The sequence below is a fragment of the Lytechinus variegatus genome, chromosome 4 (assembly GCF_018143015.1).
Source record: "Lytechinus variegatus isolate NC3 chromosome 4, Lvar_3.0, whole genome shotgun sequence".
In the NCBI taxonomy this organism is placed as follows: Eukaryota; Metazoa; Echinodermata; class Echinoidea; order Temnopleuroida; family Toxopneustidae; genus Lytechinus; species Lytechinus variegatus.
This window is the reverse complement of record NC_054743.1, coordinates 23,432,348-23,457,730: the sequence shown is the minus strand read 5'-3', so window position 1 is coordinate 23,457,730 and position 25,383 is coordinate 23,432,348. Positions and strand designations below refer to the sequence as shown.

Here is a 25,383-nt window from a genome sequence, read left to right as displayed (position 1 = left end):
TAAAATTCTCTGGATTCAATTTTCTTGCTGAATTCTGTGAAAATTTACCCCAGAAAACAAACGTGCAGCCTGATTAATCAATCAACACATGCCGTTTTTGTATCATCATATTAACCAAATCGAGATTGCACGACATGAATTAGATTAAATAAAAAATACGAATTTGACACTAGGATTTATTGAATCACATGATTTTTCAAACACTTGCTTCAAACCGTGATCTTCATCTATATCAAGTACCAGGAAATGAAACCCCTAGAGGCTGTTCTCACTACATTCCTAAAACTAGTTTACTGGAAACTAGTTTAACGCGTAGTGAGAACAGTCGAAGTGGTCTTTGAAGCGATCTTCTTAACCAGTTTGGAAAACCACCTCGCGATGTAGTTTTCAAGATCACTTTGCCTCGTGCGTCTGCCACTAAACTGGTTTTAGCATACCGGGTAAGTGAAAACAACTGTTCTTCGGTAAGCGATCTCCGTACATTTTGAGCGCGCTACTCCACACACTGTATGTGGAATGCCTCCGCTGTGGTTCGAATTTCATGCGAAATGTGTCACCCCACTGAGAGCGTATCCATAGCAACAAGAGCGCTTCACACGAAATTATTTTGAGAACCACTTTCGTGTGATCAAGTGGGAATGCTAGCAAAGCGATCTTCCAAACCGGTTTCCTGAATCGGTTTCCAGTAAACTAGTTTTAGAAAGCGTAATGAGAACGGCCTCCTACACACAATTAAAAACACATATTTCTTGTTGGAAATGTATCAAAGGTATGAACCCTCACTTGGATGGCATGATATTAATTTTCCCCTAGGCATAGATTTATTGCAAATATGTGTTTTTCACATCTCGGTCACAACTGATATAAACTACTGAAAACCTTGCATCTGATTGGTGCAGAACAACTCACTGACTGCGTGCTACATGAAACATTCCGAAGCTATTGTCAAAAGGGAATTCCCCGAATCACAAAGATTTCTCAGCGGGGATGTCTCTTTACTCCCCTTTCACCTCTCAATCTAGAGGCTTAGGGTGTATTCAATGTAGGTTTCCAAATTTAAATGGCAACATGGATAATAAAACGTAGATATGAGAAACAAAGGGTGTGTTCAATGTCCAATATTCCTGGTCGTAAAAGTAAACGTCTTTCAAATCACGACTCAGAGGAAAATTTAAACGTAAAAAAATATGAGTTTGCAAACGTGATAAGCTCAAATTGACGACCTTGAGCATCTCAAATGCGATATTGAACACACTTGCGTTTTGAACGTCTTTTAATTTGCTCTCGCAGTGGAAGCCTACACAATCGGGTGTCAGAACTGACCTTTCTTGTGATGGTTCGAACTGAGCACTGAAGCTGCGCTAATGGAAGCGGGAAATTTAAAGATGAGCAACATATAAACGGCTTTAAATTTTCGACATTGAACGGTGCACCGCTGATCGTGTTTGTGTTCGGTGTTTTGGAATTGAGTTTTCAATCATAATTTAAGTTGCTGTTAAAATTTGAAAATCAACATTGAACACACCCTTAGGAACAAAATTTCGAGGGAGAGATAGCAGCCATGGATATGAATTTATGGGGCACAGCTGTTTATATCACAAGTGCCCCTGTGAAGAACTGGGTTCAGGAATGGTGTGCAATTCACAGCTGTTACCACATGATAGGTATTTTCAGACCGCCTGAAGTTTGTCATTTCCAGGTATTTTGGAAATGTGAAAGCAAATCATGCATAATCTCCCTGAAAGAAAATACCCGCTAAATAGTAGGTACTTTAAAAACTAAGAGAAATTTCGCAGGGATTTTTCCAAGGTCACAGGTATTTTGGCAATGTGAATGCAAAGTACAGGAAGCACTGCATGTAGAGCGCCGTGTGTGGCTGCTGAGCTAGTGATTTTGAATATCGCGCCTTGCTTGTTTATCAGACCGTATACTGCGCATGCTCGTAACTTCAGGAACTTGTCCCAAAGGGTATGTTTCGGGGCAGTGTGAATGTGGGAATAATTAACGGGTATTGTTCTTGCCTAAATAAAAAAGTTCTTGTAATTTAACAGGGATTCTTGTGATCGAGGCAGTTTAAAATCACCTGATGGTTTGGAGAGAAAGAGACCTCCCCTTGTTATACCTAACATCAGCTGAAGTTTCCCATAGATTTGATACATGCCATATAAGGCCAAATAGTGTAAAATGGAAATGCTCAAATTATAATGAATTTGCTCCTGATCAATCAAATTACACCATTTCCATTTCCAGAGCTTCTAACGGAATTTTGTCATTCAATTGATCACAAAGTTTGAGAAACGGGACAAAGCTCCGAAAGCTCATGGAGTTTCTCTTTTAAAAGTAGGCTGAAATATACGAGTTTAAAATAAAAAAACAATATATACACATAAGATCAACACATCACATCTCTACATAATAATAAATACTATCATTGCTCATTAACAGAGCAATCAAATTGAGTTTTTAGATAAATGTATTGTTTCTTTTCCCCATGATATAAAATCAACCAAAGCGGCTATTGAGCACATAAAAATAATGTAGATTGAATCTGCTCATATCATAACGCAAAATAATTCTCTGAAATTCAACTATCTGATTAAACCTCTGACAATGTGGGAAAGTATTAAATGATTAAATGGGAAATATCATTTTGATTTTTGATTACTAGCAAAAATATCAATATTTGGAGAAGAAATCACACATAAAGTCCAAAATCAAGTCCTTAGTATTATCAAATAAATATTAAATCATGTTTAATTTTTTCTAACAACTACAAAATATATTTGTATTTTGAACTGGAGCGAATGAATGGATGATAAATCCAGGCTTTTATTTTGTTGAATAGATCTAATGTTGTCCAGACTGTAGATTACTAAAAGAAAGTATTATTCTATTAGTATGTCATCACTGTTTGACTAGTATATTGACATGTTAACGCTACTAGTCTGAGGGGGGGGGGGGGGAGGGGCTTATAATGGTCCCTCTACGTTTTAGGACCAAATTACATAGTTTCATGCATATTTCATGCATATTTTCTTTGAAGTTCCTTGCAACTTTTGAGACCAAATTTGCATAAAGCATTTGAAAAATGTAACATTACTAAAAGAGCAGTCATTCTTAATTCTATAGTATGGGCACATTTGGCAGTCTTTGTATCAATGTGGAAAGAAATACCTTAAACCCATTTATATTGTTTAGTATTGCTTGTATCAAAACTTTCAAAATTGCAAGTAATATTTCCATCATTCAATAAATGTATTATATTTTATACATAACTGGAAAAGAAGAAGGACTAAATATCTAAGGTCTTATGAAATGATTTTGCAAGTTTGGTATGAGAGTCCTACAACATAAAATGCACATCATCTTGCCAAGGCAATAATACTGGTCAGTTTAAAAATCAAACCATAAGTAATGTTGCATTATTTTTCAAACGCATACCCGGGCATCGTAAATTTTGGTCTCGAAAGATGCGCAAGACTTCAAAGTAAAAAGTCAGCGAGCAGCTTTGTCAAAAAAATTTGCGCAGCGGAATGGTTGTGCAAAATGTTGAGAGGGTTTTAGGGTTAAATACCAAACTATTTTATCATGATGAATTTACTTCATAGTTTGTGATAGGTAACCCATGAATCTGTATCTAAACGTATATTTCACAGTTTTGTTCAAAGCTACATTATCTTGAATCACTATGTAATTACGAGCATCTTATTTTCATTTAATCTGAAAATATAGAAGTACACTGAAAGTAATACCCTGCTGAAGGTCTCACTTGTCACCTATTTATTGTACCTTGTTTATCATTTATATATAATATTTATCTTGTTTCCAACACCGAATGTGACCATTGTAGGCCTACTTGCACACTGTGGTACTGCTGAATTAAATCTCTAGAAAATTGTAAATCAGCAAAAAAATCTTGTGGAACGAAATATGAACGTAAAATCATAATTGTGCAAATTCACTACAATTGCACACTAATTTTAAATTATATATGAAAACAAAGAAAAAAACAGAACACAATTTCACCAGCTGGAGGGATAGTAACTAACCTAAAATATTTTTCTCCACAAACGTTATCTCAATCTTTGTAAATCACTTGAATATAAAACCATGATTACTCAATGTTTAACAGAAAGACTTTCTGTAACAAAATGTGCAAATACATAAATCTTGTTTGGATTTTCAAGTTCAAGAGAGTAAAATATCTTGGTTTTGTCCATTTCTTCATTTTCTTGTATACAAAATAGTTTGTCATCTAGTCTTATGTATACAATATACAAATATATACATATTATATAAATGTAAATCTTGACAAATTCTTTATATTTACATGAAATTATTTTAGACCGAGAGTACACATTAAGGACACACATGTTTGAAATATTAATGTACATTATTCTAGCTCAGTACTTTCTAGTTACAACCGCTTTTCTCCCTAACGAAACACATCATTTGGTGCATCCCTTATTAAAACTGCCATGCTGTTTTGGGGCTTTTCAATATATAGAAAGAATGAGTATAGACCTTTGCTACATTGAGGGGGGGGGGGAATAATGTTGTTTTTCAAGCTTTAAGGAAAACATGACTTTAATTCAAAACCAATCTATTGATGTCCATAGTCTGGAATCAAAAACCTTTGGTTTGGTGCATAATGCAGAGTCTGAAGTAGTAAGACTAGATTCATTCATGCACTGCTTTGACAGAGACAGACAGTTAAAGGACAAGTCCACCCCAACAAAAACTTGATTTGAATAAAAAGAGAAAAATTCAACAAGCATAACACTGAAAATTTCATCAAAATCGGATGTAAAATAAGAAAGTTATGGCATTTTAAAGTTTCGCTTATTTTCAACAAAATAGTTATATGAACGAGCCAGTTACATCCAAATGAGAGAGTTGATGACATCACTCACTATTTCTTTTGTATTTTATTATATGAAATATGAAATATTTTTATTTTCTCGTCATTGTCATGTGAAATGAAGTTTTATTCCTCCCTGAACACATGGAATTCCATTATTTTAACATTTTGTGCTTCAGGCAAGGAGGTCCTAATCGTCAAATTCGTAAAAATTGAAATATTGCATAATTCAAACAATAAAAAACAAAAGAAATAGTGAGTGACATCATCGACTCTCTCATTTGGATGTAACTGGTAAGCGAAAGTTTGAAATGTCATAACTTTCTTATTTTACATCCGATTTTGATGAAATTTTCAGGATTGTGCTTGTCTGATTTTTCTCTATTGATTCAAATCAACATTTTTCTGAGGTGGACTTGACCTTTAAGGGTGACTCTAGCTAGTCTTCACTCTAGGCATACACTGTAGCATAATTTTTTTTTAAAGCATCAAATTTGAGTCTGTGCTAACAGACTATGACGTCCCATCCTCAATCCTTGCCCAAGGGAAGACTTTTTTTTCATTGGATAAAGCATTACGGCAACCCTGTTTAAAATCACCCTACTCAATACTGAACTATTTTATATGTAAAGCTTTGACCTCCCCCCCCCTCCAGCAGCAGCAGCAATCAAGAAATTGTGATATCATCAATTTCTTTTTAAGCATTTCAGCATGTTCATGACCACATAAAGGAAAAGTACACAATGGGGAAAAAACCCTCAACACCTCAAGTTTAAGAAGAATTAGTTCATGCTGGCCCAAGGTATGGCCTAATGAAGACCTTATACACATTGAAATCAGTGTTATACCGTTTTTGGTAGCTCATGATTTTTTGGTCTGCACCCGACCCGCACTCAATTGTTTGCACCACAAGTAACTGTAGCATGGCCGTGCTACTTTTACGATGACGCTGGTCTGGTGCTGATAAATGTAGCACCAAAATAGCCTTCGCATAGCGCTGCCTATTTTAGCCAGCAGCATTCATAAACTCAAAATTTTACTACTTAGCCCGAGCCTGGTCTGGACCGGAGAAAGTGATATTAATTGACTCGATTCATAACTTACTAGAACCAGGCCCATTTACATGTACATTGAATTCAATTGGTCTAATAGATATTCAAATGGCCACATCCTGGGCACTCATGTACATATTCACACCTAACTTGGGCTGTGAATATTCTTTACCACGCTCCCCCAAGATATGGTTTGAAAAACACTGAAATGCAGAAAAAAAAGTTTTTGTGACATCGCTTCATTTCTCTATACCTGTACCTTACATGCGACCTAGTAGAGATCCAACGAAAGCAGTAAAATGCATGCAGTACCTACGGCATCATTTTTTTCCCTGTGGAAGTTCTCTGAGCCTTTGATTCGAAATGATGGGGAATGGATCTTTATGAAGGCAAATTGTAGAGAGCAACACTGCAACACGAAACAAAAGCCAGAGTGTAATATTTTGTAATAAATTTGACAATGAAAACAAAAAAAACAGTGAGTCCTACATTGTAACTCTGACCACAATGGTATTGGAATTTCATAAATTTGGATTGTATACACACATTGAATTGAATGTAGAGGTGTAATACTTCTGGTTTGGATTAAACCTTAGTTTGACACAGAATAAAGCACTTTGTGGTATCTTCAAATGAGGAAAGGTGTTCGGTTTTGGTTTTGGTTAGACATTTTTCAATTATTCACACTAATTTGCAGACCGCAAAACATCTAAACAATTAGGTGTTCACTAAGGTGCTTGGGTGAGTGAAAAAAATAAACACTCAAAATCATCAAATAATCAAAAGCTCATAAAAGTGCTTAGCTTAATGATGCATGATCGCTCCAGATGAATTCCATAAATGTACAAGTACTTAGTGTACACATTTTAATAATGACTCAGTGAGTTTGGATTTTCAAAACATGTATAATGAATGGACCCACTAATCCATACATATCTAATTCTTCCTCAAATGGTAATGGGTGATTTTGGTGTTGACACTGGTGTTAAAGTTGGTGTTAGTGTTCGGAGCATACTAAAGACTGCCTTGCCTAGCTCCAACACCTCATGTGAGTTAACAAAATGATCCAAAGCACATTAATAACTCTAAACCAAATGAGATGCATCTCAGCTTCATATTAAATTTTTAGAATACACTGTAACATTGACACCAAAAGTTCAACACTGAACTTCAAATCAACACCAAAATTGAAGTTATTCACTGGATGAATACTCATCCTACTTCCTGGAAACAAATTCCACTAATTGTTTTGATAGATGAACAAGTTGATGATATCACATCAATGTTAACCTTTACTTAGCTGCACAGATGAAAGCATACATTCCTTGGTGTTTAGAATGTGTCAATGGCATCACACATAATATGTAAATGGTGTTAATTTAAAAGCCATGGCATGGAAGTCCAGCGAAACACCAAAGCAAACACCCATTGAAACTGAAAGGTGGTATCAGATCCTACACATCAGACAGAAGCTGGAAGGCATCGTGGCTAGAAGGTGTGAGCATTATATGAAATTGGTGTAAATATAAATTATGCCATGGCATGGAAGTCCTGCTGAACACCACAAAATACACCAGTTACAAGGTGCTATACTGAACTCAACTTCAAGATCCCGCATTGACTGTGGGTCTGGAAAGCATCATCACTAGATGTCATATCCGCAGGAGACGGTTGCGACGAACCCGGATTGTCTTCCGCTCTCGAGTCACGGGGTTCCTCTCTGTGCCCGGCAGGCAGTAGGGGCTGCATCTCGTGCTGCTGCTGTGCGGGGGGTGACGACGTGGAGTTGACCGAGTTGAGAGCTGCTGAATAACGCAACGTGGATGCATTGCTGTTGGTCGGGGACACCATGGAGTCTTTATTGCTGTGTATGGAGGATGTCGTTGACAGATCGGACAGCTGGAGGAAGGAGACTGGGTGTGCTGGTCTGGGGTGATGCCGGGAGATGGGACGATCCTCTGAGCAGCTCTCGTAAGTGCTGCTATCGGAAGAAGAGCTGGTCGTCAGACTGGAACGTGGTATTGCTTGCTGAGGGCAAAGGTCAAAACAGTAGTAGAGAGTCAAGTAAATATTACAAAGAAAATTACCCGCTGAAGGGTGGAACCAGGGTGGCTCACGTATGCAGCCTAAGGGGATAACAGAATTCACTTGTGAACAGGTTTAGATGTTGATTCAAATGCAATTGGTCCTCATTAAAAAATGATTTATTGCCAAGAGATTACTCATTAAAGAACATGATAAAACAGAGTTCCTTTTAAAAGGATTAACACCACTTTTGTGAATACTGAGTTCTTGATATACATGTACATTTATTTCTTTGATTTGAACATAAAATTTTCAAAAGTGGATGTGATATAGTTGCCTCGTTCAGAAGGAAGCTTCTCTTCCTCAATGCATATATGTATTTTATTCTCAATCAGATGATCAAATACATTATCATATATTTATCTCTTCACTTTAATAAATCAAAGTATTTTGATTTTTTTAGGCAGAGGAAGTTGATTACCATCCACATACATGCATATAAGACAAAACAAAAGTACAAAACTTCTACAAATCATAAACACTACAAGATTTTCAAACAAAGTTGCCGAGATTTTATTAGGCTATGTCCAATCAGGAGGAGTGATTCATAATGGTTTCGGTTTGGAGTTCAAACAGGAGCTAATGAATATGCATATACTACAATCATGCTCCAAGACACAATTGGAAGTTAACAAAAAATTGAAAAAAAAATTCAGTGAAGGAAAGCTGACATTATACACCCCAAGATCCAATGTTTATTGATAATCTTTCTTACCAGGACTACTTTACTATTACATGTACATGTATGTTCTTTGTAGATAACATGAAAAGAATTTCAAAGCTCTCAATTATTGCTTTTTAATATCTTTCCCATATCCATAAAAAAAAGTTACGAGTGACTTTACAAACGACAGATGACCATTTCTTAAGATCAACAGCAATGAAAATATGGTGAGTTTTTTTTAAGCAAGAAAGTATCCCTGGTCATTCCTTAAGTCGCTCATAACTTTATACAAACAGCTTTGTGAAACACCCATGGGATGTTTCGCTCAAAAGTGGTAATTTGCCATAATGAGCATTCAAGCCCACCCATAGTCATTTAAATTCAATTCAGGACCCTGTAACACAAACAAGATGTAATCAATTGTACAACCAGCTGTGACTATAAGTCTATAAACAATTGATGGCAAATGTTCCTAAAGAAAGAGGGTCCTGAACAGGTGGCACTTTGTCAAATTGCATAATGGGAAAGTAATCTTGAATGGTCTCATTTCATGAAACAAATTGTCGGTAATTTTTACACGCTACTGTTAACCCTATCTAGGCCGGGGGTCCTCGGAGGCCCCCCCTCAACAAATCGCACGATATTTTCGCCGTGCAAAATTTTTTGACCGCGCCGCTCGCTGACTTTTTACTTTCAAGTCTTGCGCAACTTTTGAGACCAACCGAAAATTGCTCAGAAACGTGATTTCGTGTACAAAGTCAATGCAAATTGTGTTTTCAACCAAAATTCATAAATGTATGATTATTTTTAGTTTTGCTAGTCTAAATGTATTCATTTTATGCTTTTTATGATCATAGAAGAGTCTCCAACAAATTTCATTAAAAAAACAATGAAAAACAAAAGGTAAAAAAACAAAGAAATACATAAGGAATTGCAAAAAACAATATAATACATAAGGAAACGATTTGATATCACAATTTTTCTTCATGTACACTTGCTAAGGACACCACAAAGAGTTTCTGTACCAAAAATTAGTACATTTGGAGCTTTATTTAGGGAGTTAGAGGAAAAAAGTATGATTTCGCATACTAATTACGCATAAATTAGCATAATCACTTAATAACAATTCGCATGAAATAAATTACTATACAATCTTGTAGATTATGTCCCAGGCAACCCGCGTGCCAATTTTCGGCGCGATCGACGGCCGAGATCCTCCCAGGCCCCCCCCCCCCCCCCCCCCCGGCCAAAGGAACTCCCAAAATACCCCGGCCTAGATACGGTTTAAAGCTTGTGTATAGTTTTGGTAAATCCACCAAAATGCACCTATCACTATTTCAATTCATTGCTAGCTAATATGAATGGATATGCCCTATAACAGTTATGATGTGGAGGATATGAAATGAAAATGTGTTTTACAGGATAAATTTGGCGATTTTACATGGAAATTTAACTTGATCGGGTCACCCGATCAAATTAAAATATCTGTGTGTTTTTGTCTTTCAAGTAAATCCTATTCCAAATCATGGAATGGGCTGAAACTTTCAAGATATGTTCTTTGTCTGTAACTTTTGGATATCTAATCACTAAATTTATAAGATAAGTGCTTGAATGCCCATTTTTTTAATTTAAAAAAAGCATCGCCGAGAGAGGGCGCTATATATCCAAGATTTGAATATTTGAAATTTTCTCAGAGAAGTGCAGTTGGAAAAATATGTAACGGTCTCTACGCTTCAGTAAGACTGTCATATTAAATGATATTCGATTATCAATCACATTATTGACCCTTTACCAAAGCTATACACAGGGTTTAAAGCTACAGAAATCGTTGTATCTGATTGGCTCAGAGCAAATAAGTAAGTAAAAATCGACATTTACATTCCCTGATGTACTCTCCCCATCGTATATCCAGTCTGAGTCTTTCTGGGTACCCATTTACTACACCTGGGTGAAGTGGCAAATGTAAATGAATGCATTCCCAAAATATGCAAGTGCTGCAGTTGGATTTGAACCCCAGACCTGTAAGTTACAGTGTACATGTTCAGTTGTTCTGAAAGTGTGAAATCTATCTATTACCTTCAAAAGAGAGATACCAAACTTTACTAAGATATTTGAGAACATCATGAGTCCAAAACAGCCATGTTTACATTTTTTGGGATACCAGTTACACATAAGTAGTTTGAATAGAAATGAATAAAACGGCTGTTTTAGACTCACTGTAGAGCAAATATGACTGAGGTACTAAAATAGTGCAAAGAAATTACAGTCAAACCTGTCTTTGCTGCCATCTGTCTGTAGTGGCGTTAAAAATTGCCTCCCATTTGAAAGGAAAATGTGTTAGAGAAATTATACTTGAAGGCCACCTTTCTTCAGTGGCCACATTTTCTGTTTCTATTGGGTGGTCTCAATCGGCAGGTTTGACCCTCCAGGGTGTTTTACATGTAGGCATGAGTTTTCCTGGCCTGAAACACTACACATGATTGGACATAGCCCCATTCCTACAGAACAATGCAATTCATCATACACAAAAAAACATACATACTGGAACATAAGATGCTGGTAAGGAACGGGATTTCTGATTGGTCAGTGGCTGTTAAAGGCTACAGTAGGCAGCTTATCATTGGTGGATTCTGAGTTTGCAGGCATGGGTTGCTAAAGGTACAAAAAAAATAATATGAACAAAAGGGGGGAAAATGAAAGGGTTAGGAAATAATGGGTACAACTATTGACACGAGACATCAATGTTAGGAGGCATTGCAAGAGACTTGCAAAAATCAATCACATGTAATTTTACATCAATTTTAAATATGTAATCGATTGCTAGTCAACATCTTTATATCACAGCATTAGTTTGCTATACACGTAATTAAAGTTGATTTGTCAATTGCAGGTTTACAATTGGAATTTGCAATTGGGTGTAAATTTGAAAGTTTCTTGCAATTATACCCTCACATATTTGAAATTTTCAAAGCTCATACACGTAATGACATTCTATCCATGATCCAGGTTTGTTATAACTTATAGTTTGATATGAACACTGATCAGACTTACAAAAAAAATCATACTGCTTTTCAGTAAAATTACAAGTATAAGGAATTTGTGGATTTCTCTTAAATTTCTCTTCACTAGATCTGAAGTGATTATCAAATACGAAATGATTTATATCTTCAGAATTATATATATCATGATTCACTTTTTAACCAAACAGATATCACCATTCTTTTTTTTCCTTTCAGAATGACTTTCTATTTGGGTTGGATTTATAACAAGTATGTGTGTTATGGGGAGCACTTCATGAAAAGGCCTGTTTGTGATTTTCACTGATTAAATTGCTCTCAGCCTGATTGAAGCAAGGATTTTCAGTGAAAATCACTGGCTAAACTATCCATGAAACACTCCCCTGAAGGTCAGTATAAAGTGCATGGAACATTATCATTCAAATGCTTCTCTAATCATGCAAAGTGCAGGTTGACATTCCAAGGCAACATTTTAACAGTCTGAGATAAGAGATAGTTCTCAACCAATTCTACATGTAGTTGGCTTTATAATGTGAGATTCTAGTCTGATTGGACCTCTTTGGCCCAATTCACAAAAGTGGTTTTGAACACCCACATTTGAGTCCATGGTTTATGCAGATTTCCTGTACAAATTACACTTATTTTACCGCATGTGTTAAAATATGTCACGGTGTCGCAGTGCGCCAAATTGATGCCTGTTGCCATGGTTATCCACGCTACATATATTTATTCATGAGTCCACTGTTTGAAGAGTGGACTCATGAATAAAATAGCATATCTAACCATGGTAACAGGCGTCAAATTTGGCGCACTGTGACAAAAGCGCGCATCAGCATTGGAATTTTTTATACAAGCACCCATTACGCGCTAAAATAAGCGTAATTCATAGAGGAAACTCTATAAACCATGGATTCAACCATTGGTTTTCAAAACCACCTTTGTGAATTCGGGCCTTTGGGATTAAACTAGAGATAATGAAAGCCCGATTCCCATCAGCCAAGGCGATGAAGTGTGAAATGTGATCTTTGTTAAATAAATACTTTTGGCTCCATAGTCGTGATGTACAGTGGTATGGTATCTTCAACAAATCATTCAGAACAAAAACCCATGTTGTATGCCTTCATTAACCAATAAGCCGGATATTTCACAAAATGTCACGCTATTTTGCAAAACAATCATGATGTAATCTCTCTATGATCTACAGACTTAACCCGCTGGTTGCGTCTATACTACAAAAAAAATTGTGATTGCTTTGATTTTACTTTAAAATGATGGGGTAAGCATATCACATTGAACAAACATGTATGCTCCGAATACAACATAGGGTATTGACTATTTCCACTTTATACATCAGGGGCACTAACACATAACATGTACATCACAGAATACACAAATCTGAATATTTTTATGAAGCTGAATTGAATACTGGAAACGCTGTTATTTTCGCGCTTGGCAGCTTCAAAACATATTCGCGGGTTTTTAAATTCGTGCTGCACTCTCCATTATCGCTAAGTCACTTCCTTCTTGCCAATCTGTGAATGGTTTTAATTAAAATTTCAGCAACAAAATTGTATTTTCTGATCATAATTCTAGTTATAGGGCAGCATAATTCAGAATTCTAGTTCTAGGGCAGACCAAACATGATCCTTCTAGGATTCCAATTTTAATGGATAGAATATTGATGTACAAGGTTTAGTGAACGCCTAAATACTCCAAGATGAGCGGAGAATGTGCACACATTGTATGCACATACTCCTCTCCCTGGGGAGTACTGAATCCATTGACTGGCCTATCATACATTGTAGTAGTCTATAACATGTCGGAACCCATTGCCTCCCGGAACCCAGGGTTCTTTTTCCGCTTGCCTATTACACTAAATCAATACAGCATTCAATTGCCAAGTGGTTAAAAAACCATAAATCTAGTAAAAATTCTGTTTAACATTCTTATACAATACTGTTCCCCATATGAACTTAACAGTTTTGAAAAAAGTGTTACATTTTTTTTAATCATGCTTTAAAAAAAATTTGATTAAATTTTGAAAATTGAACTTATAGGCCCGTATTCTGAGGTCAGGTTTAACTTAAACTCAGGTTTAAAGTTGTGGTTTAAGTATGGACAGCCAATTGTTACATAATCACTAACAGTAGAAATATCATATTTCAGCGCATTTGGCTCTCAAATCATTCATAATAGTGCAGGAAGTATAAATAGATGATTGTCTTCAACATCGATGAATCAGGAAAGAGCACAGTAAACATAGGAAACATACAACTTAATAAAAATTTTGATACATTTGGCTTCCCATACTTAAACCACAACTTTAAACCTGAGTTTAAGTTAAACCCGACTTCAGAATACGGGCCTAAGAGTTTAAATGCTTGCTTTAAACAACTGTACTAAACAGCATTGTAAAAAAAAAATGTGTACAGTATCCTAAGTGTGTATGAGGTCAAAGGTCGGTCTTACCCTTGGATACGTGGCGCCATCCACCGTTTGGTTCTGTACTGGAATGTAAGGCTGGGCTGGAGCCATGTGACTGCTTTGGACCAGAGTCTTGGTGTATTCTTCCGTCACAAGACCTCTCCTGTCTATTAAACTGAGAGGTGACATAAACAAAGTAGAAGGAAACGTAACATGAGATGAATTCACTGTTGTTGTGCAGGCCTATGTGTGATGCCTATTTTAAGTATTGGTAATTCCAGCTAAAGTGTACGTCACTATCATAATTATTCAATAGATTATATGACACTATGTGTGACATAGAACAATACAATATGGAGGATATACCATAAAAATGTGAAAATTTATCTTGGTAAGATTTGAAAAAAATACAATTATATCTTTGTAATTCATTTAGATATAAAATCACTTCTCACACATGGAATAGGAAAGAAATACATGATCATCACATTGAGAGGATGATGAATGTTAAAAAAAAATAATACATTTATGAAAAAGAATATTACTAGCTGAAAACACACTTTTTTCACCACTGCACTTTTGTCATATTAGAATGTCAGATGATTTTTTAGTATAAATGCATACACTCTATAACTGGAAGGTTCACTCGCTTCCTTTAAAATGCGCATGAAGTTAGACATCTCTGTTGAAGGACAAAGAATTTCTACGAACCTGGGAGTATTAGGCCCACATAACGTTGAGCAGAAGTTTGCCATGGCAGACCCATTGCTGTAAGGATTGAAGGCATCTCGGTCATGTTTCTTGGACCATGCTCCTTTTATCTGTAAAGAACAAGCAATTATAGCATCGCAAATCATAATCAAAACTAAAAATTTGACGTGCCCAAAGGACACAGATGCCCCCGCTTAAAGGTCCTATGACACCAATTCCATCTTATTCTAGATACATATCGATTATTAGGTAGTTTTACTTGAAAAATACGAATTTGCTATCGGTTCCTGTGTACGACGAACCGGTGTTGAGTTATTCCATGGAAATGAACTTCAACGGAAACGCCCACTAAAATTTTCGAATGAGTCGACCGATCGACCTGTCAATCATTGTGACGTCATCGAAGGAAGGCTTTCCCAGCTGTGCAGCCGGACCCCTAGTTATTGTACACGTTCCTCGTGTAGTTGCTGTTTTGACAGAGCTTATCCTTAACAAATTTTTTTAGATTTTTATGAGGATTTGATCATGGCTGCAGAATCGTCATCAGCTGCGTCTGATTCTTCAGACTTTGAAGATTCAGGTTCAGAATATGATTCCAGCAATTCAATTCATTTACTTTGAATACACACATTCAACCACAATAGGCACTTCACGCTCCAAACGACAGCAACACTCAGCAGCTTCCTTCCCTGACGTCATAATTGTCACGTGATATACAAAACCAAATCAGGCTGAATTTTTGTGGGCGGGGTGAATTTGGCTCAATTTACCATCTAAAACTGCCTTTGAACCTGATGTGGGATTTTTTGGGGTAAAATTTTGATGGAATCGTAATTAGTAACCACTAAGCTAACAAATAAATCAGCATCTTTGTTTTATTTCATAGGACCTTTAAAATGGCCCACACCCGGTCAGACATTCATTCAATATGATTGAACCTAATATCGTGCAGAAACCAATATGCATTTATATAATGAACAAACTTAGACCTTTGAACCAATTTGCATATATAATGAGCTGTGAACTTTGACCTACGGACTCTGAATTCGAACTTAGCCTGTATTTTGCTGTCATCTACCTACATACCAACATTTTTCATAATCCATTAAATTTTGTCGAGTTATTGCGCAGAAACCGAGTGAGGGGACGGACGGACAGGGGCAACACTTAATGCCCCCATCCGGACTTTGTCTGCGGGGGCATAAAAAACCTTAATTTATACATGTAAATAATGAGCAAAGTCTTGTCAAATCCCCTTTCTCTCCAAAATCACAGTAAGTGATGTCACTTTTCTATAAAAAAATGAGGAAAATCCTGTACGGCAGTCCTAATTTGTACTGTATACACTGTACATGAACTTCATAAGTTTCCAGATTTTCTATTAAAAGCAATATGAGAATAGTTAAATAAAGTGTGAGTAACTAAATAAAGAATGAAACTGCAATGCGCAAATATGTGAACTTTGATTTTTTAATTATCTTGATTAAAATTATTTATAGAAGATACCATGGAAATTGATTGCCATGGATGCCAATATCCCTCATGAAGAATCCCTAGTTATATCATAAAATCTATATGAAGTATTCCACAATCTCCAACCCCATTTATTATGAAAAGAAGTTTCATAAAAAATGCTTTATATGGCTTCTAATAAACCACATAATTGTCTTGGTGTTGTATGTAAAATAGCAGATGCCACTGATACACAACAGGTTTTGCACTTCAAATCTGTACATTGATTCAAACATAACCTCAAAACTTACCTTCATACTTACATTATCCAGCATCAATGCCCCCTATAAAAATAGGGATGTTGATTATGATGATAATAATAATCATGGTAATGATGATGATTAGGCTGATGATGGTAATCATGGTAACGATGATGGTGATGGTAATGATCATAATATAGGTGGTCATAGTAATTGATGGTGGTAATAATGATGGTGATGATGATGGTGATGATGATGGTGATGATGATGGTGATGATGATGGTGATGATGATGGTGAGGATGATGGTGGTGATGATGATGGTGATGATGATGGTGATGAAGATGGTGATGGTGATGATGTTAATGATGATGGTAATGATGATGGTGATGATGGTGATGATGATTGTGATGATAGTGATAGTGATGATAGTGATGATGGTGATGATGATGGTGGTGGTGGTGATGATGATGACGATGGTGATGATGATGGATGATGGTGACAATGGTGATGATGATGATGGCGATGATGATGATGGCGATGATGATGATGGTGATGATGGTGATGATGGTGATGATGATGGTGATGATGATGATGATGGTGGTGATGATGATGATGATGATGATGGTGATGATAATGATAGTAATGATAATAATATAGGTGGTCATAGTAATTGATGGTGGTGATGGTGATGATGATAGTGAAGATGATAGTGAAGGTGATAGTGGTGATGATGAGTGATGGTGATGAAGATAGTGATGGTGATAATGGTGTTGATGATGGTGATGATGATGGTGATGATGGTGATGATGTTAATGATGATGGTAATGATGTTAATGATGATGGTGACAATGGTGATGATGATGATGGCGATGGCGATGATGATGATGGAGATGATGATGATGGTGATGATGGTGATGGTGATGATGATGGTGGTGATGATGATGATGATCATGATGGTGATGATAATGATAGTAATGATAATGATATAGGTGGTCATAGTAATTGATGGTGGTGACGGTGATGATGATAGTTAACGTGATAGTGGCGATGATGATAGTGATGGTGATGATGATAGTGATGGTGATGAAGATAGTGATGGTGATGAAGATAGTGATGGTGATGAAGATAGTGATGGTGATGATGATGATGATGGTGATGATGATGGTGATGATGATGATGGTGATGATGATGGTGATGATGATGATGGTGATGATGATGATGGTGATGATGATGGTGATGATGATGGTGATGATGATGATGATGATGATGATGGTGATGATGATGGTGGTGATGATGGTGGTGATGATGATGGTGATGATGATGATGATGGTGATGATGATGGTGATGATGATGGTGATGATGATGATGGTGGTGATGATGATGGTGATGATGATGGTGATGGTGATGAAGATGGTGATGATGATGTTAATGATGATGGTAATGATGTTTATGATGATGGTAATGATGATGATGGTAACGATGGTGATGGTAACGATGGTGATGATGGTGATAGTGATGATGGTGATGATGGTGGTGGTGATGATGATGATGGTGATGATGATGATGGTGATGATGGTGATGGTGATGATGATGATGGTGATGATGATGATGGTGATGATGGTGGTGGTGATGATGGTGGTGATGATGGTGATGATGATGGTGATGATGGTGAGGGTGATGATGGTGATGATGATGATGGCGATGATGGCGATGATGATGGTGATGATGATGGTGATGGTGATGATGATGGTGATGATGGTGGTGATGATGGTGGTGATGATGGTGATGATGATAGTGATGATGATGGTGATGATGATGGTGGTGATGATGGTGGTGATGATGATGCTGATGGTGAGGGTGATGATGGTGATGGTGGTGATGATGATGATGGCGATGATGGCGATGATGATGGTGATGATGATGGTGGTGGTGATGATGATGATGGTGATGGTGGTGATGATGGTGGTGATGATGGTGCTGATGGTGAGGGTGATGATGATCTTGACATGTTAATAACAGTAGTAATGACAATATACTACAGATGGTTACAATGAAAATTATGATAATAGAAAGATGATAAATGGCTCATTAAAAAAAAGGATCTCATAGGAATCACTCAGGTCACTCACATCTTCATTTGTTGTAATACCAGCTGCGATGAGATACGTGTGAAAGCCTGCCAATCCTAAAACTGACCAGATTGAGATAAAACACACCAACGCCTCCACGATAGTGCAATGGAGTTAAGGAAATAGAACATCAATCATCTCAAAAACATTTCATCAGTTTTATATTTAAAGCAGAGCTACCAACCTGAACAAGAACATTTCAGTATCTTTAAAGCTGAAAATCAGTATTTTGGTGAGGAAATCAGTATTTTCAAAGAAATACCATAGGACAACACTTAAAAATGAAACTTGAGAAATCAGTATTTTGCATGAAACCATCAGTATTCTTCTCATTTTTCAGTACTAAATACTGAAAATCCATACTACTTGGCAGCTCTGTTAAAGGCAAATAATACTGCTTTCATGAATTCACCATCAAACAGTCCTTTTGGATCAGAAGAGTGCTGGCCAGGCAACGACAATGTTAAAAGCTCACAATAAAAGTTTCCATCTTTCCCAGAACAGTGGGAAATCCAACAATGGAAATAATTTTTTTTTTACTATACATCATATTCGTACATTCCCTAATTAATGAATATATAATTCTGAGTAACACTTCTGAAAATGAATTTGTGGCCGATTTGAAGTCGTATGACATCGTATGTTTGTTCACTTTCGTTTAAACAAATAGATCTGTTTTGATAAATTTTACTTTTTTTTCAAAAATTTCACTTGGGTTGGATTCCCCTAGCAAAAAGATTTTTTTTAAATCATTTTTTCCCTATTTCTAAGTAAAACATAGGAGTTCAAAAAGTCACACTATTCTATTCTAAATGTCTGAATGAGAAACACAGAATGATAAATAGCACAGCAGTATTCGCAATCCCTCCATGGATAACCCTAGCTCAGTGATAATGAATGGTAATAAATCAGTCGAGTGTCTCTTGGCGCTCATCGATTACATGTTTACTCTACGTGAATGTCATTGGATGGGATTGAAGACAGAGTGATGTCACATTATACTCTCTGATTCTATCTCAATCCACACAGCTGCACAGATGGAGATGCAATGGAAACCGGGAGGTGATTCACTGAATGATGAATTTGGTTCTAAGTGAGATAAAAATCAATTTCATGACATTTTATTATTCTTCAATTCCTTAACATTGATTTTAGCTGTTATAAAACACCCACCCCCTTGATTCTACCCCCCACTCTTTAAAACATGCAGTATATAAAATATAAGCTTCAGGCTGAGAAAGCATTTATTTTAATTGTTGTTGAGCCAATAATACATGTACACTCTAGATTTCACCGATTTGAAATAGTCAAGATCAGCCATTATGAGTGACTGGCTGATCATCAGATTCAGATTTAAATCTTGTGAATTTAAATACAAATCTAAATCTAAAAAGTTTAATGTTCAATCTTTTAAGATTTGATTTCAAAAAGTTTTGATATCAAGGTTGTTGATTTATTCTAAATCCTTGAAATTTAGAGTGTGTGCAACATAATTGGCAATGCCTTCTCTTCTTCTCTACGAAAACACACACTTTAATTTCAAAGAAGATAAGACTACACTTAAAAACAATCACATTGATCAAATTATTGTTTTTCATTCTTTCTCATAAGCATTCTAGCGACCAGCAATTTTGACTGCATCAGTCAAAAAGAAAACGAGATCCAGAAAAATAAACAATTAACTTGAATTTGGTTTGTACCTCCAGGGAAAATGCATTTAGTAATAAGAAACAGATGCAAAATACACCTGCTCGCATTACAGAAAGAAGTATTTGCCAATCTTGAATGCTTTGGAAATACTCAAACTTAATGGTAATTTCAAAACGTGGGCAGAAGGATATATTCCAAAAGCTTTTATAAAATCATGTATCCCTTTTACGATAATGAGGTATTACATTACATGTATGTTTTCTCGACATGTACCTTGAACATCTGTAGGGGAAGGCGGGGTAAGTTGTGACAGTTTTTGCTTTTTGCATGTGAGAATTGATATGATTAATAATCTTGTCGAAATAAGTACCTTGCCTTGAAATTTAATTCTTCTGAAATATTTTCCACCTATATTTAACTTTCTATCCCCACACTAAAAGTCATCGTGACCTTTGAAAAAAACGATGTCAAATGGCTCAACTTGCCCCATATATGGGGTAAGTTTGAGCCACCTTCTGGGGTAAGTTGACCCACAAAAACTATGTACAAAATGTATGAGGGGAGAACCAGCATGTCACTTTTTTGTTTAAAGTCTTTTCACTTGCTAATTCTCTATAAATACTAACATCCTTTAAAAGGAAAAGTGCAGTCATGTAAATTTGCTCCTTTCAGCCAGCATTTCAATCGATTTTTATGGTTTGTTTGTTTTTTAAGATATATTACCATAGGAATTACCATGGCTCAACTTGCCCCATTGCCCCCTTTCTCATAAGCATTCTAGCGACCAGCAATTTTGACTGCATCAGTCAAAAAGAAAACGAGATTCCAGAAAAATAAACAATTAACTTGAATTTGGTTTGTACCTCCAGGGAAAATGCATTTAGTAATAAGAAACAGATGCAAAATACACCTGCTCGCATTACAGAAAGAAGTATTTGCCAATCTTGAATGCTTTGGAAATACTCAAACTTAATGGTAATTTCAAAACGTGGGCAGAAGGATATATTCCAAAAGCTTTTATAAAATCATGTATCCCTTTTACGATAATGAGGTATTACATTACATGTATGTTTTCTCGACATGTACCTTGAACATCTGTAGGGGAAGGCGGGGTAAGTTGTGACAGTTTTTGCTTTTTGCATGTGAGAATTGATATGATTAATAATCTTGTCGAAATAAGTACCTTGCCTTGAAATTTAATTCTTCTGAAATATTTTCCACCTATATTTAACTTTCTATCCCCACACTAAAAGTCATCGTGACCTTTGAAAAAAACGATGTCAAATGGCTCAACTTGCCCCATATATGGGGTAAGTTTGAGCCACCTTCTGGGGTAAGTTGACCCACAAAAACTATGTACAAAATGTATGAGGGGAGAACCAGCATGTCACTTTTTTGTTTAAAGTCTTTTCACTTGCTAATTCTCTATAAATACTAACATCCTTTAAAAGGAAAAGTGCAGTCATGTAAATTTGCTCCTTTCAGCCAGCATTTCAATCGATTTTTATGGTTTGTTTGTTTTTTAAGATATATTACCATAGGAATTACCATGGCTCAACTTGCCCCATGCTGTTTGGCTCAACTTACCCCAGTCCGAACTTAGTGTGATAATTTTGTATCCACACATTTATTATGCATCCATCATATAAAAGACTATGACAAGAATGAAGATCCATACCTGGACTAATAATGTTGTTATCATGTCTTTATTATATTCAAAGACGTGTGTGTTTATAAAGCACTTATCTATTTCACACTCTTTTTTACTTTTTTGGCTGAAATTCATGTTTTTCCCTCTAAAAAACTACTTTTTGTTTCAAAGTTGAAAACAATGTGGTGGGGTTAGGGGTTATGCTATGGGTCATCAAGACATGACACCACCACAATGTCTGACTCATTCATTATTGGCCTGGGGCTGGTGGCTCAACTTGCCCCTATGCTCAACTTACCCCGCCTTCCCCTACACTTTCTACATGGGGGGGGGGGCAATACAGTAGACCAATAACAACCTGTAGAGGGCTTTAAAAAAGGGAAGCTTTTGCTGGTTAGACTATGAAATTCATATGCCTGGGCACATAGCACATTATTTAAAGTGTCTTTGAAAAAAAATGTATGTACGATTATACAATTATTTCACAGATGATGGAAATACATGAATAAAGATCCCAGGCAAATGAAAATATAAGGGAGTGGAAAGGTGAACCCATGGCCTTGTGTGTGTACCAACATAGATCAGTGTCATCTCAGAAGCTTCTAACCCTCTATGGGGGTAATTAGAAAGGACTTATCATGCCAGTAGGACCCCTGCTCTAAAAGAACCCCCTTCCCAAAAAGACCCCAAGGCATACATCCCCAATTGTAGTAAATTGAAAAGAAAAAAACTCACTCTGTATTTTCAATAGATTATAAAAAAAAATGACACCATGGCATGTAATGAGATAATTAAAAATAAACTTGAATTAAAAATCACTTGACTTAAAAGGCCCTTCTTACATGTACATTATGTCATGATGTACCATACAGTACCACATGGCATGCAAACTGTATTCCGTATGACTGATGGATATGCTATAAGGGCGTAAACTATTCGAGGGCCCCCCCCCTCATTTCATAAAACTTAAACAAATTTGGAATGGCAGTATAAATCCAATGAAATCATTCAATTTTATTGGCTGATCGTAAACCTGTTATAGAAATTGTGCAGTTGAAGTTGAAAAAAAAATCCAAGTCCAATTTGGGATCTGGCCATAATAATGCACGGATGGGGGGGGGGGGGGGAAGGCCACCGGCATGTGCTTTTGGGGCTTTTTTTTAGAGTGCCCGGAGTTTTATAAATTGTTAGTAAATCTTGGATGTTATAGAATCACAATATAGATCTCTTCTGTGCTCCATCGATTTCAGAGACTATTTCTGCAAAATCACATTACAAATAGCACCTTTTTCATCATTTCATGTTCATAAAGACATCTATTTTTGCGCCTTCTAATGGAAGTGCCCCTCCCCTTCACAAGGAGTTCGGAAACCATGATTCTAGCACACATACACAGAAACATTGTCTATTCATGTATGCAACCTTAAGCCCAGTGCACACTATGTGAAGCGATTGCACTGAGATCCGAATGTAACAAGTCGCCAATCCAACCTCGGTACAATCGCATCGCAGGCCAGTGCATACATTGTACATTGTAACAGATCTGCAACGCGATGATCTCATGGCGCCTCTTTCTTGCACATATGTTGTTTGAGCAGCAGAAGTGCAGCATATTGGCCATGACGTCATCAAACAATCGGCTGAAATTAGCAAAATCGCAGAAAGATGTCAAATGTCTGAGATTTGCTCTGCGATCCAACTGCAACAAAGCGGGTCGCAGTTGCAGCGCATTGTAGGTTAGCACACGCTCTTTGTGATTGTGTTGGAATCGCAACTTTGTGCAGTCGTGTCACATAGTGTGCGCTAGGCTTTAAAGGAAAGAATGGATGGATGATATGCAGGCTAAAGGATATCTGCCTAATGGTGTGAGGAAGATGGGAAAAGGATATCTGGCTGGCTTGTTCTTCAGAGCCTCTAAAAATCCACCTTGCTCCGTGCTCACTGTAAAATAGAAAAGAGAAAGGGAGATGGAGAGACAGAAAAGAAAGGATGAGAAATGGAAGAACAAGAGAGAGAAATGATTCAATTAGGTTTATTGAGAATGAAAAATAACCTGTCGCTCGAAAGCTGACACTGTTTATATCATTAATATTAATAATACATGCTATAAGATTCATACAGCTCACCCTCCCATCATAATTTAATGTAGCTGCCCAAAGCGCTTCAGAGCATTACAGAGAGAGACAGAGAAAGAGAACCTTTGACAATGAAAACAATAAATCAATGTTTATGCGCTCTTAAACAGGTATGTACGTTTTCAGGTTGCCAATGAAGGTGTTCTCTGATGTCTCAATTTTCAAACTTTGTGAAAGAGCATTCCACAGGTTTGGCCCTGCATATAAAGCAAAGGCCATTCCCCCATAATTTCATTTCTTACAGTAGATGCTGACACAAGTTTGTAAAGATTAGGTGTTACGGAAAATACATTAAAGTACAATCGACACAAACATAAAATTGTAACGGAACACTGAAATAATGATGGTGAATACAAAGCACATCATCAACAACAATTACAAGATCAAAGACTGCACATTACACTCCGAACACCCAAAATTGAATTCAGAAACCTCTAAATGAATTGAATCAGAAATCTTGAATCATTGGGTAATCTCAACACACAAGAAAAATAAAGACAAATGTGGAGAATGGAATGTAAGGATGGGAAAGTAAGAAAAAGATGGAAAAGGAAAAAAATATAGAAGAGGAAAAGGAAGGAATATAGGAATGATTAGGATCTACAATGGAAAAAAAATGGTAGGCAATACTGAAAAAAAGGAAAAAAAAGAAGAGAATGGGAGAGGGAAAGTAGATAGGAAGGAAGAAACAAAATTAAATTGATGAGAAAATGAAGAAAATCTGGTAAAACTTAGAAAGATATAAACAAACCCAAATGAATTGTTTTTACAATTAAATTTAAAACATTCACATGAAATTTCTAAACATATTCAACTTTCACTGCAAACATTGCCAAAACAATTCTTAAATGGTATATTACTTGTACATATATACATGTATGTCATCATAGTAGAGCAGAATACATTTATAAAATTGCTGGATGTGTAGCTGTACTGTACACAACAAATCAACCTACATTGTTGCATGAGATGAAATACAATGTATTTTTCCGCAACAATGTCACTTGCTGGCCAGGGTCGAAACATCAATTACTATTCATGCATCATAAATAAAGGGGTCCCCTTGACAGTTTGCAGCTCAGAACACATCTATACTGATTGTAAAAGATATATCATTCTGACAGGCAATGAATACATTTCAATGCATTTCATGCACATACAGGTGTAAAGAGAAAAACATACTGTGAAGGCCAACTGTGAGTACCAAATAATCTCAATTTGTGTTTGCCCCATATAGTGAATTTATACAGATACCTCCCTATCTGGAAACATTCTACATGTAGGTAATTTT

The 25,383-nt window shown here is 36.4% G+C and overlaps 1 protein-coding gene across 3 annotated transcripts in view; it reads right to left on the bottom strand.

The window, feature by feature from the left end:
• Nucleotides 1-6,447: 6,447 nt before the first annotated feature.
• Nucleotides 6,448-25,383, bottom strand: part of LOC121413653 (palmitoyltransferase ZDHHC18-like) — a 57,488-nt gene continuing 38,552 nt past the window's right edge. Inside the window, exons 6-11 of one of the 3 annotated variants that reach the window (XM_041606565.1) lie at nt 23,811-23,898; nt 18,657-18,759; nt 14,815-14,924; nt 14,149-14,278; nt 11,205-11,314; nt 7,851-7,941 (exon numbers count right to left, since the gene is read on the bottom strand). In XM_041606565.1, coding sequence (XP_041462499.1) covers nt 11,246-11,314; nt 14,149-14,278; nt 14,815-14,924; nt 18,657-18,759; nt 23,811-23,898 — 500 coding nt within the window. In that variant the 3' untranslated portion in view covers nt 7,851-7,941; nt 11,205-11,245. Of the gene's footprint in view, nt 7,942-11,204; nt 11,315-14,148; nt 14,279-14,814; nt 14,925-18,656; nt 18,760-23,810; nt 23,899-25,383 lie in introns of all 3 variants that reach the window. The other 2 variants (XM_041606566.1, XM_041606567.1) reach the window with 2 other exon arrangements.